At 42.0% G+C, this 16,992-nt stretch overlaps 1 protein-coding gene across 1 annotated transcript in view; it reads right to left on the bottom strand.

Moving 5' to 3' along the window:
* The window catches only part of LOC128779629 (zinc finger protein 432), a 49,929-nt gene extending 33,171 nt beyond the window's left edge, over positions 1 to 16,758 (bottom strand). The window contains exons 1-10 of the mRNA XM_053914981.2: positions 16,490 to 16,758; positions 14,415 to 14,461; positions 13,444 to 13,639; positions 12,806 to 12,932; positions 12,428 to 12,523; positions 8,354 to 9,696; positions 4,866 to 5,044; positions 2,838 to 2,925; positions 2,192 to 2,354; positions 1,814 to 1,909 (exon numbers count right to left, since the gene is read on the bottom strand). Of these exons, the coding sequence (XP_053770956.2) occupies positions 1,814 to 1,909; positions 2,192 to 2,354; positions 2,838 to 2,925; positions 4,866 to 5,044; positions 8,354 to 9,696; positions 12,428 to 12,523; positions 12,806 to 12,932; positions 13,444 to 13,464 (2,113 nt within the window). The 5' untranslated portion in view covers positions 13,465 to 13,639; positions 14,415 to 14,461; positions 16,490 to 16,758. The remainder of the gene's footprint in view (positions 1 to 1,813; positions 1,910 to 2,191; positions 2,355 to 2,837; positions 2,926 to 4,865; positions 5,045 to 8,353; positions 9,697 to 12,427; positions 12,524 to 12,805; positions 12,933 to 13,443; positions 13,640 to 14,414; positions 14,462 to 16,489) is intronic.
* Between the last annotated feature and the right edge of the window lie 234 nt (positions 16,759 to 16,992).

Below are 16,992 nucleotides of genomic sequence, written 5' to 3'. Positions count from 1 at the left end.
TCAGACCACAGGTAGGACGGCTACCTCATACACACTGATGAGGGACAGAGTCAGTACTTCCACATTCTTCACTGATGACTACTGTGTACGAACAGGGCTCTAGGTGGGACACACAAGCACAATCCTTATGTTCACAGAGCCTCCACTGTCTTTGATGAAGCCACTTAAAAAAGCAAAGACACATGCAACAAACAGCTGCAAGTTGTGAACACAGAAAGGTGCATTAGAGCTGGAGAAAGGTAGAAGAAGAAATGAAAGGTACATTTTGGAAGAAGCCAGAACTCAAACTGGATTCATTATTGTGGTACACATGGCAGGACTAAGGTGATAACAGAGCAGAGAGCTCCTAGCACCCCTGACTTACAAACTATACCTCAGAGAGGTGTTCCTATCCCAGCCCCAGTCCTTCCTGTTCTATTAATGCTGACTTAATTTCATTACAGCAGTCTTTACTCTGTGTACATATTATTTATTTTTTATTTTGATTGATTTTATGTCTCCTCCTTTTAGATAGAATGAGAGCTCTTGGTCTATTTGTATGCCATTTCTCACTGTTGTTATCCTCTAGCTTATACTAGGCTATCGAGAGTAATCTAGAAAAGGATAAACCAAGGAAGCAATCCCATGTATGGAACACACTGCAGACTTTAGGAGAGAAAATGGAAATCTCTGCATAAGCAAGATATATCACAGAAATCACTGAAAAATTTCATGTCATGTGAGAGGTAACATAGTTAATTGGGACTTAATGTTGTCAGAATATGATGGGAGGAAAAATGAAACGTCTCAGGAGGTAAATACGGTAGTAATATCTATGATAAACACCAAGGAAAAAAAGAATTAGTAAATACACAAAGGAATTAATTTGATGTAGGAAAGAGTTATTGTCCAGTATAGGCTGGAACTGAGAATATATGTATTAAAATGAATCTCCTAGTTGAAATACATGAACAGAAGACTCCTTTTAAGAAGAGAGCTCTGCAGGAAGGAACAACTGAGGTGACACTGGATGGCCAGGATGGCAGATGCACAGGAGTGAAGGTGAACCTGAACTCACAGGGCTTTTCTAGGACGGACGATGATTCTAGGTCCTGGCAGTTATTGGGAGCTCAGGAGAGCTGCCATCAAGACGAGTAAATTCTACACAATAGTGTGTGGTGGATCACAGCGGGAAGATCGAATTTGGGGGGGCTTGTGCAGGAAACAAAAGAAGCGTAGCTGATTAGAATGAACAAAAATTTGAAGGGCTAGTGGATCGGATGAGGAAGTAGAAACAGAACAGTTGAAGAACCTCAGAGTGAAGAAAAAGTGAAGCTAAGAGAAGAAGAAAAGCAAAGGCACAGTGAAGACCAGCTTACTTTGGGGGCACAGCATCCAAGAAGGGGTGGGTATTAGAAAGGGAAATCCACATTACCCGGAGCAGAAAGGAGCAGTGGTCAGAAGACAGTGAGCACAGTTTTCTCTTTGGAGAAAGACAGTGGAATTTTATAGCAGAGGAGGTGGAAGACTATGAAGAAGAGAAAGATTTGAGGATTCTAAAAAACAGAACCATACAAACAAAATATCAAGGTGCAGATAAAATAAAGAAGGGTCACACCCCATAAGAAATAAAGGAATCTATTTTTCTTTAAACTCCTAAAAAGCTTATAAAGAGATCTCTAACTGGGAGAGACATGCGCAGAGGTACTGCTTACCTATCCTCAAACCCCCTTCACTCTGAGCCTCTTCTCTGAATGACTAGAATGTGATTTCCACAGACCTGCTGGTTCAGACCTTCTCTGAATGATTAGAATGCGCTGGTTCTCTAACTCACCTGAAAGGTTATGACAGTGGATTTCACCTTCCTTTGTCCATGGTGCTTCTCCATGATCCAACTTGGAGAATATGTCTGGATTGCTGGATTCATAACCTGTTCATGGGGAATGGCAGAAGACTTAGACTAACTAAAAAAGATTTGGGTTCTGTGAAGAACGCAGAATGTTATATTTCAGGACAAAACAATTTTCACATTTACAAAGTAAAGACTTTTCTCTCAAGAGAAGGGAGAACATACTGATCTGGGGCCAGAGAAGGAACTGAGACTCATCTACCACTTCAGAAAACCACTGACATGCCCAAGCTTTCAGAAGCTGGAGGATGGAAAGGCCACTGACTAGAAACCATCTGAGTGACACCGGGGAGCCGTCCTCACCCACTGACACCAGGTTGCTGTAGTTCTCCAACATCACGTCCCTGTACAGGTCCTTCTGACTGGGGTCCAGGAGCTGCCACTCCTCTAAGGTGAAGTCCACGGCCACATCGTGAAATGTCAGGGATTCCTGTAACAACATCATGCTGTTCAATGGCATGATGTGCTTTAGATGGTATGAAAGAAATGTTAGTTTTTCTTCTAATTCTCACTTTATAAACTGTATCTATATAGTGAGTGGGTTTTATTTTAAGATACAACTGAATAATCACATGCCTAGTAAAATACAGGGTGGAGCAAAGTTGTTCTTATAGAAAATAATACAATAATTAATAAACAAAAAGATAAATGTAAGAACCAACTCTGTTTCATACTCACAACTGTAAACCTACATCTGCCCCACCTGTTTTTATAATTGTACAGTTATCCATGCGTTCATATAATTAGAAGTTTCTATCATTAGAAGTTAGAGAAAGAAATTAGAAGTTTCTAATTTAAATGTTCCTATTAACCTAGAAACACATTCATATATTTGAGAGACAAAATACATATACACATATAATATATAATTTTTTTCATTAACTGAGATGATTTTTAATAATCCTCTAAAGATCCATTAATGAAGAAAAGAAAGCATAAAACCAAGTACTTGAGCCTGGAACATTTTCTTCTCTGAAAAAAGCTGGCAAAGGAAGGCTCTGTCTTGGTGTGTTCTGGGTCTGTTCCAAATTTCTGTTCAGAAATCTCTCTTCAGTCAGGTGTGTCCCCAGACATGCTGATACCCAACCCTGCAACTTCCTCCTGCTTCACATGATTCTATTGCTCCTGGGGAGTCAGGACCTGTGGATTGAGGAGAAAATTCAGTGGGTGATACACTTCCCCTTGACCCGGATTCTACAGTGCTCCTGGGCCCTGACTCTCACACAATGCCCACAGTATCACTACTATCCCTTTATATAGTGTCCCCAGAGTATTTATTCTTATGGCGAATAAAGCCAGAAGAAATGCAGTGGAGGTATTCCTTTATTCTGTAGAGTTTTAAGTGGAGTAACTTGACTGTGAAAGAAGATGAGGGAAATAACATTGAAGGGCAATATAACTCTTCCTTCTTTTCTAGGTTCTTTGGCTGGTCTAATAATTAAATTGATGTAATACAGATTAACGGGAAAAACAATCAACAAGGTTAATAAGATGCATACCTCCTATATACATGGAAGTGACCCAAGAAAATGGAGTAACTGGCCAAAATGGCAGCCACCAACACCGGAAATACCACCTTCACCTAAAGTCAAAAGATGTTGGGGGTGGACACGTCAGTTAGGGTAGGTTACTAAGAAAAGCACAGTAAACAAGCTTAAGGTTATAAGTCCAGATACAAAGTCCTGCTTCCTCCACTGATACTTAAGGTGGGTTTGGTATATTGAGGGAGACACCCTCACACGAGACTGCCTTTACCAATATAAATGTCCTTTATGAGGGATAACTTCTACTAGGTTTTCTCTCAGGACTGCGGTTTCTTCAAATTAACCAGCATAAAATAATCAATATCCTAACAGGCATATTTTAGGGTGTCAAACTGCTCCCCTTCAGACTCAAGGAATTAACATATTTAAAAGAGCAAATTCTTTCCCAGGAACAACTAACATATATTCACGTACATGTCCGGCTAGAGCTGCACCATGTACCTATGCTCATTTCATAGTAATTCAATCACTAGCAATGGGAACTGGAACCACCACTGTTGACTAAGAATGGCCTGGACTTACTAACACACGGGCATATGGGTCACCTTGCCAGAGGGATGGATAGTAAATAAAGTAGAAATTCTGTTAGCAAAGAAAAACATATGAATGTATTTCAGGAAAATGAGCAACAGTGTCCACTGCTATATATTGTATTAAGAGGTGAGTGCAAGGCGTTGGCAAACATCTTCTGAGACAGATTAACATTTTCCAATTTGCAGACCAAAATGTCTGTGTCACAATGGCCCAATTCTGCCTTTGCAGCGAGAAAGGTGCCACAGAGGATACACAACAAACGTTCGTTGGTGGGTTTTTCCCTAAAGGATAAAAAAACAGAGGGATTGGAACTAATGCTCAGGGCCCTAATCCCTTCTGTCCCAGCAGCAGCCGGGTTCTTAAGTTAAACCAGAAACCCGGGTTCACCGGCGTCCAAAGCTCCACGCTCCCAAGCCTCTCCGCACCAAAGACACTGATCTCTCTTTTTTAAAGGTAATCATTAGGGGCCAGATACCTCAATGCGATGACCACCCACGCCGGCTCCAACATCACTGAGCGGCGTATTAAATCCCCAACCTGAATCTGACACGGCGACCGTCCTAAACGCCACCTGAACTCCCTACAACTGGGGTGACCTGCAGAACCCCACACCCTGACTGACATTCGGGACAAGGACGTGATCTCTACAAACTCTTAATCGGTGCACCGACCCCCAGACCCACCAACCACAGACAGATGCATCTGGATCCCCTCAAATACTTCAATTTTCTTTCCCACCAGGTTCATCTTAATTAGCTCTACCTGGGCGCTTCTACCCTCCTCCTCCGACCCCAGTGACGATTCCACGCTCCACACTACACCTCGCCCATGTGTCACCGTGTGAAAAACAAAACTTCCACTGTGACAAAAAATTTCTGGAGACAAAACCACACACTGACCTGAGTTTTTCACCGGACCCACAAGGAGAGTGCAAACGTTTATTTCCGTGAACTGCTTCAACTTCTGCACGTGTCCCGCTCCGTCTACGGTAGCCGAGGAGGATCTCAGGAGTTTGAATAAACTTGACAACCATTTCCGTATTCGCTAGCAATATGTCCGCGCCCATCTCACAGTGCCGCTATGGGGGCCGCCATGTTGGGATACCTGAGTGCCGTACAAAAGTAGAGCCGCGGCTTTGGGGCCAATAGTCAGGGGTGTCGGAAAGATGAGGAGCTACTGAAATTATCCCATTTTCTGGTGCTTCGAATGTTGCGAAAAATGGGTACATTTCCAGAGCTTCGTGATGCAAACACGGTGAGACTTAAGTTGTTTTTAGCAGGCTGAGTAGAAAAGTACTAGAGCCACGGACTATATTCTTCACTTTATACGCATTTAAAAAACGTTGAACAATAAAAAAAAAAAGTTAAAAAAAAAACCTTTTCTAAACGGACAATTAGGAGTTCAGGTGTCAGTATAGTAGCAGAGGAGGCACTCCTAGGAAGGGGCAGATAATACATCTGGTACACGGACACCCACAGCTCTGGCTGGAAATAGATGACCAGAAGAGGTCTTTAAGAATAAAAAGATTTCCAGAAATTGGTACAGTATGAGGCTGGCCATTATCAACTAGAAAAGAATGGCTGGGAAGAACCTCAGTTGGCATTGGGGGAAGGGACTCAAAAAGGCTACTAAAGTGAGGCCTGTAAAAGTCTGGAATCAATGGCAAGAGCACAACCGTTATCCATTCCATTAAAAGGTGTATTATAAATGTAGTGATGTAGGTGTAACCCAGGATTTGGGACAAAGAATGTCAAAATGAGGCATGTATCAGGCCGTTGCTCAAAAGGCAGTCCTGGTTTAGGTGGTGTGGGATGTGACTGGGAAATCTGCATTCACTTAAGTTTCTGAGGCAGGAAGCCTATCAATCATTAGAAACAGGCCTGTGCTGGACTTACCTCGTGATCATTTTGTAAATTATATGCATGCCTAATCACTATGCTGTACACCTGAAACTAACATAATTCTGTGTGTCAACTATAATTGAAAATATTTAAAAAGTTAGATATTAAAAAAAGGAATACAAACTGCCCTGGGATGTTCTGTCGATGCAATTACGATGGATGACTCCCCTCAAAACCTGTCTTGGTTCAAATTATATGCAGAAAAGCTTAGGGGGATATGCAGGAATACCCGCCCCCATTACAACCTATACATTACTGTAAATTACTACCCAGATGTGATAATCAATTACTATCTATTATGAAGCTTTCTTTTTCCTCAGAGGATTCATCACATTGTGAGATTACATACCAGTATTCCATTTCCTGTCTCCCTTACTAGATTGTAAGGTCCATAAATGCTGTTCCTTTGCCTGTTTTGCTCACTGATATAACCACAGAAGGTATTACAGTGCCTGGCACAATGTGGTTCCTGGAAATATATCTGAAGGAATGAATTACCCAAAGCCCAGCATTTGAGATTGATTTCTGAAATAGCCACCACATGGCAAAACAAATTTCCATTTCTTTTCCTATGAGCAACACTCACTTTTTGTAACTTGGATAGGTGGGAAACTATGGGACAGTTATGATATTAAAGGAAACTACTCTGGATAGCAAGAATACAAGAGCCCAACTCCCAAGAGACAGAGTAGAAAAAATGAAGCGAAAGCATATGTCTCAATTCAGCAGGTAACAGTGAAACCGGCATCTGAAATGGTGGCAGCTCTCAAGGGTGAGGGTGCTGTGCACAGATGCAGAGGCTCTTCTGAAGGATCTCACCTCCTAGCTGCCATATTCTTCACTCTTAGAGGCTAAGATTCTTGTCATCCCTTTTAGTCTATTTATTCTGAGAATCTTTTTTCTGCTCTGCTCAGTTTATATTCAGTTAAGGTCTCTAATCATAAACAATTTGGGGAAAGACAACTATTCTTTACAACTGCCTTCCAATGGCTTGTTCTTTTCTGTGACAAAATGCTCTGACTCGTCATTTTAGCTGATTCATTCACTTTGCAAATCAGTATATAATTTGTTTTTATTTTCTGTGCTGGGAAATACAAAATCACATCACTTTCCAGTATAACTTTCTGGGATGATGGAATTATGACAGATTTCTCTGAGTATCCATATACTTAGCTATATTTTGATCACTGAGGTGGCCACTAGTTACATATGGCTACTGAGCACTTGAAAAGTGATTTAGTGTACCTTGGCAACTGAGTTATTTACTTTTTTAAAATGTGAAATCTAAAGAACATAAAAATGACCAAGGAATTTTTCAAATACTTGGAGATAATACATAGGCATTAAAAAAAGTAACTTACTGAGGTGCTGAAATCTATTAAGAAGAGTCCTTGCCCTCCTTCCAAATAACAAGCCCCTTGAACAGGAAATGATCATAACCCTTTGAACCAATTACTCCATATCTGCTATGCAGTGTTTCATGTCCCCCCAAAATTCACTCATCAAAGCCTAACCCCAAATGTAATGGTACTAAGAAGTGGGCATTTCAGAGGTGATTATGTCAGGAGAGTGAAATCCTCATGAACTGGACTGCTGCCCTTATAAAAGACAGCCAAGAGAGCTCCCTGTCCCTCCATGTGAGGACACACATAGAAGACTGTCTTCTATGAAACAGGAGGCGGCACTCACCACACCAATCTGCCAGGGCCTTGATCTGGGACATGAAGCTTCTAGAGCTGTAAGAAATAAATTTCTGCTTTTATAAACCACCCAGGCCATGGTATTTTCTTAAGACAACCAGAATGAACTAAGAATATGTCCATTTCATGAGTGTAGATATGATATCCTCTTACTAGATTCACTGGTGTGTATAGGTGCCACTTGGAGATAAGGTAACCCAACTCACTCAGTGCTCTCCCAGGACACCATGCCCGCCTCCTGTTTGATCAACACTGTATCCTCACTTTTTTTAAAGAAAACCAGGTACAAGAGAAATATTTGACAAAAACTCACTATAAATGAATGAATCAACTCGATCTAAAGCTGCTGTTTCATAAGTCCCCCGGCATAATATATAAACTTCTAGAGTTTATGGTAGACATCCCCATTTTTGATTACCCCTTCACCCCGGCTGGGGGAAGTGAACTGATAAATACAAAAATACATCACACCAAACAAGTATTAAACCCTTTAGTGGTTTTCCCTCATACCAACATTCCAGAGGGCAATTCTGTTTATGTTTTAAAAATTCACTTATTGCCTCCACATAGCTTCATTCATTCCTTTAACTGACACAACAGACCAACTGATGTATGTGTCTGGGTTAACAGCCAATTATGCCTCTGTGTCAATGCATAGAGGCATAATGACTTCCCAGTCTCAGCATTTTATATAATTTCTCTCAGGATATACTTTTCAACCATAACCTGAGGTAGAAATTTTTGATCAAATCTTTACACACAGAATGTCTGAGGATATTCCTATTGATTTCCTGTGACATAAAATAACATGTAATTGATGACTGAAGGTGAGTCCTTACTCACTGCATTCATAAGGTTTCCATCCTGTGCAAATCCCCCTGAGGGTGCACATCTGGCCACAGGCTGGCCCATTATGACTACATTTCTGTTTGCTAGGAGCCCACTGATGTTTAATGCTGTCTGAGGGGGCACAGAAGGCACCTGCGTAGTCATTGTATTAACAAAGTTCTTCTCCTGCAGGACCACACTGGTCAGTGATGAGCTGGGACTTTTTGTGAGAGGATTTTCCACCTTGACTGAATCACCACATTTCTCTCTTATGTGTATTCTTTTATGTTTCACAAGGCACGACATGTAGGCAAAAGCTTTCCCACACTCATTGCAGGAATAGGGTCTCTCTCCTGTATGAGTTCTTTGATGGACAATGAGCTTCTGCTTAGTGGTGAAGGCTTTTCCACAGTCACTGCATTCAAAGGGTTTCTCTCCAGTGTGAATTCTTTGATGTTTAATGAGACCTGACTTCTGGGAGCAGGATTTTCCACACTCACTGCACACAAAGGGTGTCTTTCCTGTGTGAAATCTCTGATGTGCTATGAGGCATGTCTTCTGGATGAAGCCTTTGCCACATTCATTGCATATATAAGGTTTCTCACCTGTGTGAATTCGCCGATGTACAATGAGATTGCCCTTCTGGATGAAGCCTTTCCCACAATCACTGCATATGAAGGGTTTCTCTCCAGTGTGTGTTTTCTGATGTATATTGAGCCGTGATTTCTTGAGAAAGGCTTTGCCACATTCAGAGCATTTATAAGGTTTCTCTCCTGTGTGTGTTCTCTGGTGTTCAGTGAGCATGAACTTTCTGGAGAAGGCTTTCCCACACAGACTACACTGATGGGGCTTCTCACCTGTATGAATGATCTGATGATCAGTGAGCCAAGACTTCTTCATGAAGGCTTTTCCACATTCACCACATACATGCGGCTTCTCTCTTTTCTGAGGTTTCTGATGCTTGATGAGTTGGGACTTAGTGCTGATGAGTTTTTGGTTTTGGGGAAATTTCATTTCAGCCTGAAAACGTTCACTGTTAGCATGGAGAAAGGATTTCCCATCTCCAGAAAGCTCAGTGGGAATCTTGATTTCACAGCTTCTAGACTGGTTAAGTAAAGACAGATTTGATTTCATACTTTCTCTATGTGAGATAAACATATGGTTTTTAAGTAACAGAGGACAGGTTCTGCTCTGATGGACAGTATTTTCAAATGTCTTACATTTGTGCCATTGTTCTAGGCTATTCTCCATGCTTTCATTTTGTAAGTGCTCCAACAGATGATCGTCAAATCTCCAGATTTCTAGGAAAGAAAAGCACAATCAACTCATCCAGCATCTTGAATTGGGAGAAAGGTTAAAATCGGCCTATCGCCCCTTCCACACGTCAAGGCCAATCACTCTGTTGTACCATGACATAGCCTCCTGCCTGGTTTTCCTGTTCCTCCCCTGCCAACAACTGTGTTTTCTATGCAGTAACCCGAACAATCCTTTTCACATAAATTATATCAGAACAGTCCTCTACTCAGAAGTCCCTAGAGGGTTATCAACTCATGAGGAACAAAACCAAGGTTTTGAAATGTCCTTGAAATGCCCTCTTATAGGATCCCAGGCTGCTACCCCGCTGATCTTACCTGCAGTCTTGTCCTCTCTGCTCTTTTCAATCGGGCTTCCTAAGGTTCTTCAGACACACTCCTGCCACAAGCCTCTGACCTCTGACCTTTGCCATTTTTACTTTGGGACATACCATGCCCAGGAAGCCTACTCACATCCATCATCTACCTGCTCTACTGCACCTTAATGAAGATTTCCTATTCCTAAAACCAGAGCCAAGGCCAAGCACTCAATATTCAGTTATGCTGCTTAATGTTCCTTAAAGTAATTCTCACCCCAAGGGCCTTTCTATCAACCTTCATCCATCTCTTCCTCTCATAGCCCGTATTGAATTAAATCAAATCTCATCAGCCTAGAACACTAAAATAACAAAATAAAGGAACAAAAGTTTAATTGCCCACTATAATAAATGTCTCCAGAGTCTGACCGACACTCAGCCCTCAATGCACAGGGAAGCCACTATTCCCTCATCATGTTTTGCAATAGCCTCCCCCATGGGGTTCCTTCTTGCCTAAGGCCCTCCCACTACTGTCTGCTTTCTGTAGTCACTGAAGGGATCCTTTGAAAAGGGGGATTATTTTTCTATTATTATTTTTTTCACACAACCTCAAATACTCATTTATTAGCATTTATCCCCCCCATATTCTCTTCCTCCTCCACCTACCCACCTACCCCTGCAATCATCATACTATTGCCCGTGTTCATGAGTGAAAATGGAAATTATTTCATGTCATTCCAGCACTCAACAACTCCACATGTCTTCTCATCTCATTAGGAGGGAAATCATCATTCTCTAACATAGATTACAGGACGGACTTTACTTTCCCCTCCTCCTGATGCTGCTGTCACTTTGACCTCCTTTCCAGCATGTTCCCGACAGCCCACTCTACTCCTTCCACACAGGCTCCCGCTGTTTCCCACATACATTCCTGCCATTTCAACTTGCTGTCCTCTCTACTTTGAATCTCATAGCACAGCAGCCTAACATCCTTCATCTCTTGGCTCAAAGGCATCTAATCAGACAGTGATTGAACCCTTCCTAAGAGCAGCATGGCCCCAGCAATTATTGTTCCATCCTGCTGACTAAATTATCATAGCATTTTTCTCCACCTAGATATTTGTGTGCTTTGATTCATTTTTTTATTCCTCTTAGAATTAAAGCTTTTGATCTATTTGTATGCTTCTTCTCACTGCTCTTGCCCCCACATTACACTAGGTTATCAAAAAATAATTTATAGATGATGAATCAAGGAAGTAACAACATGTATGGAACATATTCAACAGCATTGCAGAGAATAGATGGAAATCTATCTCTTTGTGATCATATCATGCAGATCACAGAAAGAAAAACCTCTAATATCATATGATGGGTAATGGAGTTACTGGGACTTAATATCCTCAGAATATGATGGAAAGGAATATAAAAGTTTTAGGGAAGTGAATACTACAGTAGTAACATCTATAGTAAACAAGAACAAAGTTCAAAATCAGTAAATGCACAAAGGAATTAATTTGAAGTAAGAAAGAGTTATAATCTGGTATAAGCTGGAACTGAGAATGTATATATTAAAACAAATCTCCTAGTTGAAACACATCCTGAACAGAAGACTCCTTTAAAGAAGAGAGCTCTGCAGGAAGGAACAACTGAGGTGACACTGGATGGCCAGGATGGCAGATGCACAGGAGTAAAGGTGAACTTGAACTCACAGGGCTTTTCTGGGAGGGAAAATGATTCTAGGTCCTTCCAGTTATTGGGAGCTCTGGAGAGTTGCCATCAAGATGAGTAAATTCTGCACAATAGTGTGTGGTGGATCACAGCTGGGAGATCGAATTTGGGGGGCTTGTGTAGGAAACAAAAGAAGCTTAGCCAATTAGAATGAAGAAAACTGTGAAGGGCTAGTGGATCAAATGAGGAAGTAGAAACAGAACAGTTAAAGAACCTCAGAGTGAAGAAAAAGTGAAGCTAAGAGAAGAAAAGCAAAGGCACAGTGAAGACCAGCTTACTTTGGGGGCACAGCATCCAAGAAGGGGTAGATATTAGGAAGGGAAATCCACATTACCCGGAGCAGAAAGGAGCAGTGGTCAGAAGACAGTGAGCACAGTTTTCTCTTTGGAGAAAGACAGTGCAATCTTACAGCAGGGCAGACAGAAGACTATGAAGAAGAGAAAGATTTGAGGATTCTAAAAAACAGAACCATACAAACAAAATATCAAGGTGCAGATAAAATAAAGAGGGCTCATACCCCATAAGAAATAAAGGAATCTATTTTTCTTTAAACTCCTACAAAGAGAAAATGGGCTCTTTCTCACTGGGAGAGACACTTCTTGCCTATCCACAAACCCCCTTCACTTCTAAGCCTCTTCTCTGAACAACTAGACTGTGATTTCCACAGCCTACCCTGCGCTGGTTCTCTAACTCACCTGAAAGGTTATGACAGTGGATTTCACCTTCCTTTGTCCATGGTGCTTCTCCATGATCCAACTTGGAGAATATGTCTGGATTGCTGGATTCATAACCTGTTCATGGGGAATGGCAGAAGACTTAGACTAACTAAAAAAGATTTGGGTTCTGTGAAGAACGCAGAATGTTATATTTCAGGACAAAACAATTTTCACATTTACAAAGTAAAGACTTTTCTCTCAAGAGAAGGGAGAACATACTGATCTGGGGCCAGAGAAGGAACTGAGACTCATCTACCACTTCAGAAAACCACTGACATGCCCAAGCTTTCAGAAGCTGGAGGATGGAAAGGCCACTGACTAGAAACCATCTGAGTGACACCGGGGAGCCGTCCTCACCCACTGACACCAGGTTGCTGTAGTTCTCCAACATCACGTCCCTGTACAGGTCCTTCTGACTGGGGTCCAGGAGCTGCCACTCCTCTAAGGTGAAGTCCACGGCCACATCGTGAAATGTCAGGGATTCCTGTAACAGCACCATGATGTTCAATGGCATGATGTGCTTTAGATATGGCAGAAATATTAGATTTTCTTCTAATTCTCACTTTATAAACTGTATCTATATAGTGAGTGGGTTTTATTTTAAGATACAACTGAATAATCACATGCCTACTAAAATGCTGGGTTGGGCAAAGATAGGTTTACAGTTGTTCTTATAGAAAATAATACAATAATAAACAACAATCAAAGAATGAACTCTGTGTTTTGCATACTCACAACTGTAAACTTAATTTTGCCCCACGCTATATTTTATATATGTGCTTCTAGTCATCCGTGTATTCATACAATTACATGTTTCTATCATGTGGAGAAGTTTAATGTTGTTAACCTAGAAACACCATATTCATATATTTGAGAGTCAAAAGATATTGTATACTTTATACTGTATACTTTTCAGATTAATGAAGGTGGTTTTACATAGGCCTCTACAAATCCATTAATGAAGAAAGGAAAGGATAAAACAAACCCAAAGTCACCTGAGCCTGGAACATTTTCATCTGTTTTCTGAAAAGATCTGGCAAAGGAAGGCTCTGTCTTGGTGTATTCTGGGTCTGCTCTAAATTTCTGTTCAGAAACCTCTCTTCAGCCAGGTGTGCCCCCAGAAATGCTGATACCCAACCCTGCAACTTCCACCTGCTTCATACAATTTTATGGCTCCTAGGGAGTCAGGACCTGTGGATTGAGGAGAAAATTCAGTAGGTGATACATTTCCTTTTGAGCCAGATGCTATACAGTGCTCCTGGGCCCTGACTCTCACACAATGCCCACAGTATCACTAGTATCCCTTTCTATGGTGTCCCCAGAGTATTTATTCTTCTGACCAATAAAGCCCTAGGTTCTTTCTGTGATGGAGGTACTTCTTTATCCTGTGGAGTTTACATGGCATGCTTTGACTGTCAAAGGAGACCTGGGAAATCACATCCTTCCCTGAACCATGCCTCAGGGGCAAGTGAGTCTCAGGAAAATCACTTGTAGAAAGCAGACCATATGAAAGGAGGGGACTGGGGCACTGTTCCGTTTAAAACATGTTTCCTTAGATTAAATATATATATTTTTTTTTATTTTATTTATTTATTTATTTTTAGAAAGAGGGGAAGGGAGGGTTAGAAAGAGAGGGAGAGAAATCTGGATCAGTTGCCTCTTATTCACCCCCCACTGGGAACCTAGCCCACAACCCAGGCATGTACCCTGGCTGGGAATCGAACTGGCAACTTTTTGGTTTGCAGGCTGGCACTCAGTCCACTAAGCCACGCCAGCCAGGGCTAAATAGACATTTTTTTTTAGCCTTAAAGCATACTATAAACATTTTTATGTCATTAAATTTGAAATCCTGGATGAATCATAATTTTATGATCCTTCCCTCCTAGGTGGAGTTAACTCCAGACATCAGCAAGTGAATTTTCTGGGTAGGCAACAGGGCACAGATGTCCACTACAACCCCACTTACCTATTTTGTATTGGAGAGTTGAGCCAATGCTTTGAGATATGGATAAACTGTAAACATTAGAAGACAGACAGAAAATTAAGGTTATGTTCCAACAATGTCTCATCAACATTCAAAAAGAGATTCAGGAATTACTTATTTAAAAGAGAAAATGGCCCTGGTCTGTGTGACTCAGTTGGTTGGAGTGTCTTCCCCAAACCCAAGGGTTGTGGGTTCAATTCCAATAGGATTGCTAGTGGGTATATGAGTAGGAGGCAGCCCATTAGTGTCTCTCTCTCACATCAAATGTATCTCTCTTCCCTCCTATCTAAAGCAATGGAAAAAAATGTCCTCAGGTAAGGATAAAAATTAAAAATTAAATAAATAAAATAAAAGAGAAAATGTTTTTCTCTACTAAGAATCCACTAAGCAGATTTCCACTTATGTAGCTCTCCAGGCACTGAATGCACCAACTAACTAAGTTCATTTCACAGTAATTCAATCACTAGCGATGGGAACTGGAACCACACTGTTGACTAAGACAGCCCAGGACTTACTAACACACTGACATATGGGTCACCTTGTCAGAGGGATGGATATTAAATAAAATGGAGACTCTGTTAGCAAAGAAGAAAGTGTAAAGGTATGTCAGGCAAGTAAGCACCATAGTTCACTGCTACACATTCAGAGATGAGAGCAGGTGTCGGCAAATATTGTCTGCAAAGGGATAGATATATGTCTGTGTGTATGTCTGTGTGTGTGTGTGTGTACACACAGTATTTTCCACTTTGAGGGCCCCAGGTCTCGGTCACAAGAACTCAGTTCTGCCTTGCAGCATGAAAGCAGCCACAGACATTGAGTGACAGATGGGCATGGCTGGATTAGTCTCTCCACTGCAGATAGTCAACCCATGGATAAAAGGCTGAAAAACAGATGACTTCTTCCCTGGGCTCTACTGCTTTCTCTGAGGTTTTATATCTAAGCTATACATGCCCTCAAAATAACAGCACATCTAAACCACAAAACATGTACAAGAATTTTCATAGCAGCATTATTCATAATAAAGCAAACTGCAAACAATACAAGTTCAATTAACGGTAGGAAACCCCGCCCTGGCTGGTGTTACTCAGTGGATTGAGCACCAGCCTACAAACCAAAGGGTGGCTGATTCAATTCCCAGTCAGAGCACACGCCTGGATTGTGGGCCAGGTGCCCGTAGGGGGCTCTCTAGAGGCAACCACACATTGATGTTTCCCTCTCTCCCTTCCCCTTCCTCTAAATATAAATAAATAAAATCTTTCTTTTAAATAAAACTATGTATTTTTTAAAACAGTAGGAAAACCTGCCATATACTCAAGTTATGGAATGCTATGGATTCCGGTCTGTCCGAATAGCTGAGGTTTGGAACCTCAACCCAAGCACCAGCCCAAGGTCCTGGGCATCCAAAGATTCAGCTTCAGGATCAAAGGCCTCTCCGGACAATGACCACACACACCCTTATAATTCCGCAACATACACCAGACACCCTCACGTGATGACCATCCACGCTGGCCACAACTTCAACTGTTAAATGCCGAACCTGACAGAGCGATCATCCTAAATGCCGCCTCCATCCATTACAAAGTGACCCGCTGAGACCATCACAGTCCTCAGGGCATGGTCGTTGACCTCTACGGACCTTCGATCGCCTGATGACCCCAAAAGATCCCCAGCCACAGACAGGCGTGTCACACCTGGTTGCTCCCAAATACTTAGACACTCCTCTTAAACCCCCCACTGATCATTCCAAGGGCCCAAATACACCACTTCCCCCCTGTGACGTCAGGTACTCTGACAGACAAACCTCCCAGGAGACTTCTTTTTTCCTTCCTTTTTTAGAGAGAGGGGTTAGGGACAGTGAAAGAAAGGGAGAGAAACATCGATTGGTTGCCTCTCTCACACCCCCAACCGGGACCTGAATCGCAACCGGGGCGTGTCCCGAGATGGGAAACCAACCCTGTGACCTCTCGCTTGCATTCTGACGCCCAACCCACTGAGCACACCAGTCCGGGAGAGACAAACTTTTTTAAGAAATACTTCGAAGACAAGAGCACACTGACCCGATTTCCTCCAGCCCGCTAGGAGAGCCTACACGTTACACTTCCGCAAACTGCTTCAGCTTCAGGAAAAGTCGCCCAGATAGTTCGTCTGCCTACGGCGGCCGAGGAGGATCTGAAGTATTTGAATAAATGCAGGCGATTTCCAGCCTATCCTCCCGAGGCAACAGTCGGCGTGCTGTACGCAGCGTAGCCATGGGGACCGCCACGCTGGAGACCTGACAGCCGTACAGAAGGCAAATGCGACTTTGGCACCAGCAGCCAGGATTAGCTGTAAGGTGGGGAGCTCCTGAAATTATCTTCTTTCCTGGCACTTGTACTCCTGTGGGAAAAGAGTGTATTTTCAGAGATTCGAGCTTCTGGAGGCAAATACGGAACGAGCTAAATATTGCTCGGTTGGCTAGGCAAAGAAGTCCTGTTTGCAGCCTTTACTTTGAATTGTGTGTGTGTGTGTATGTGTGTATACATTTTTTTAAAGTTTTGCAACTGTCAGGAGCTCAGGTGTC

The sequence above is a fragment of the Desmodus rotundus genome, chromosome 12, assembly GCF_022682495.2.
Source record: "Desmodus rotundus isolate HL8 chromosome 12, HLdesRot8A.1, whole genome shotgun sequence".
Lineage (NCBI taxonomy): Eukaryota > Metazoa > Chordata > Mammalia > Chiroptera > Phyllostomidae > Desmodus > Desmodus rotundus.
Note: the sequence above shows the minus strand (reverse complement) of the source record. Positions and strands in the feature narration are given on the sequence as shown.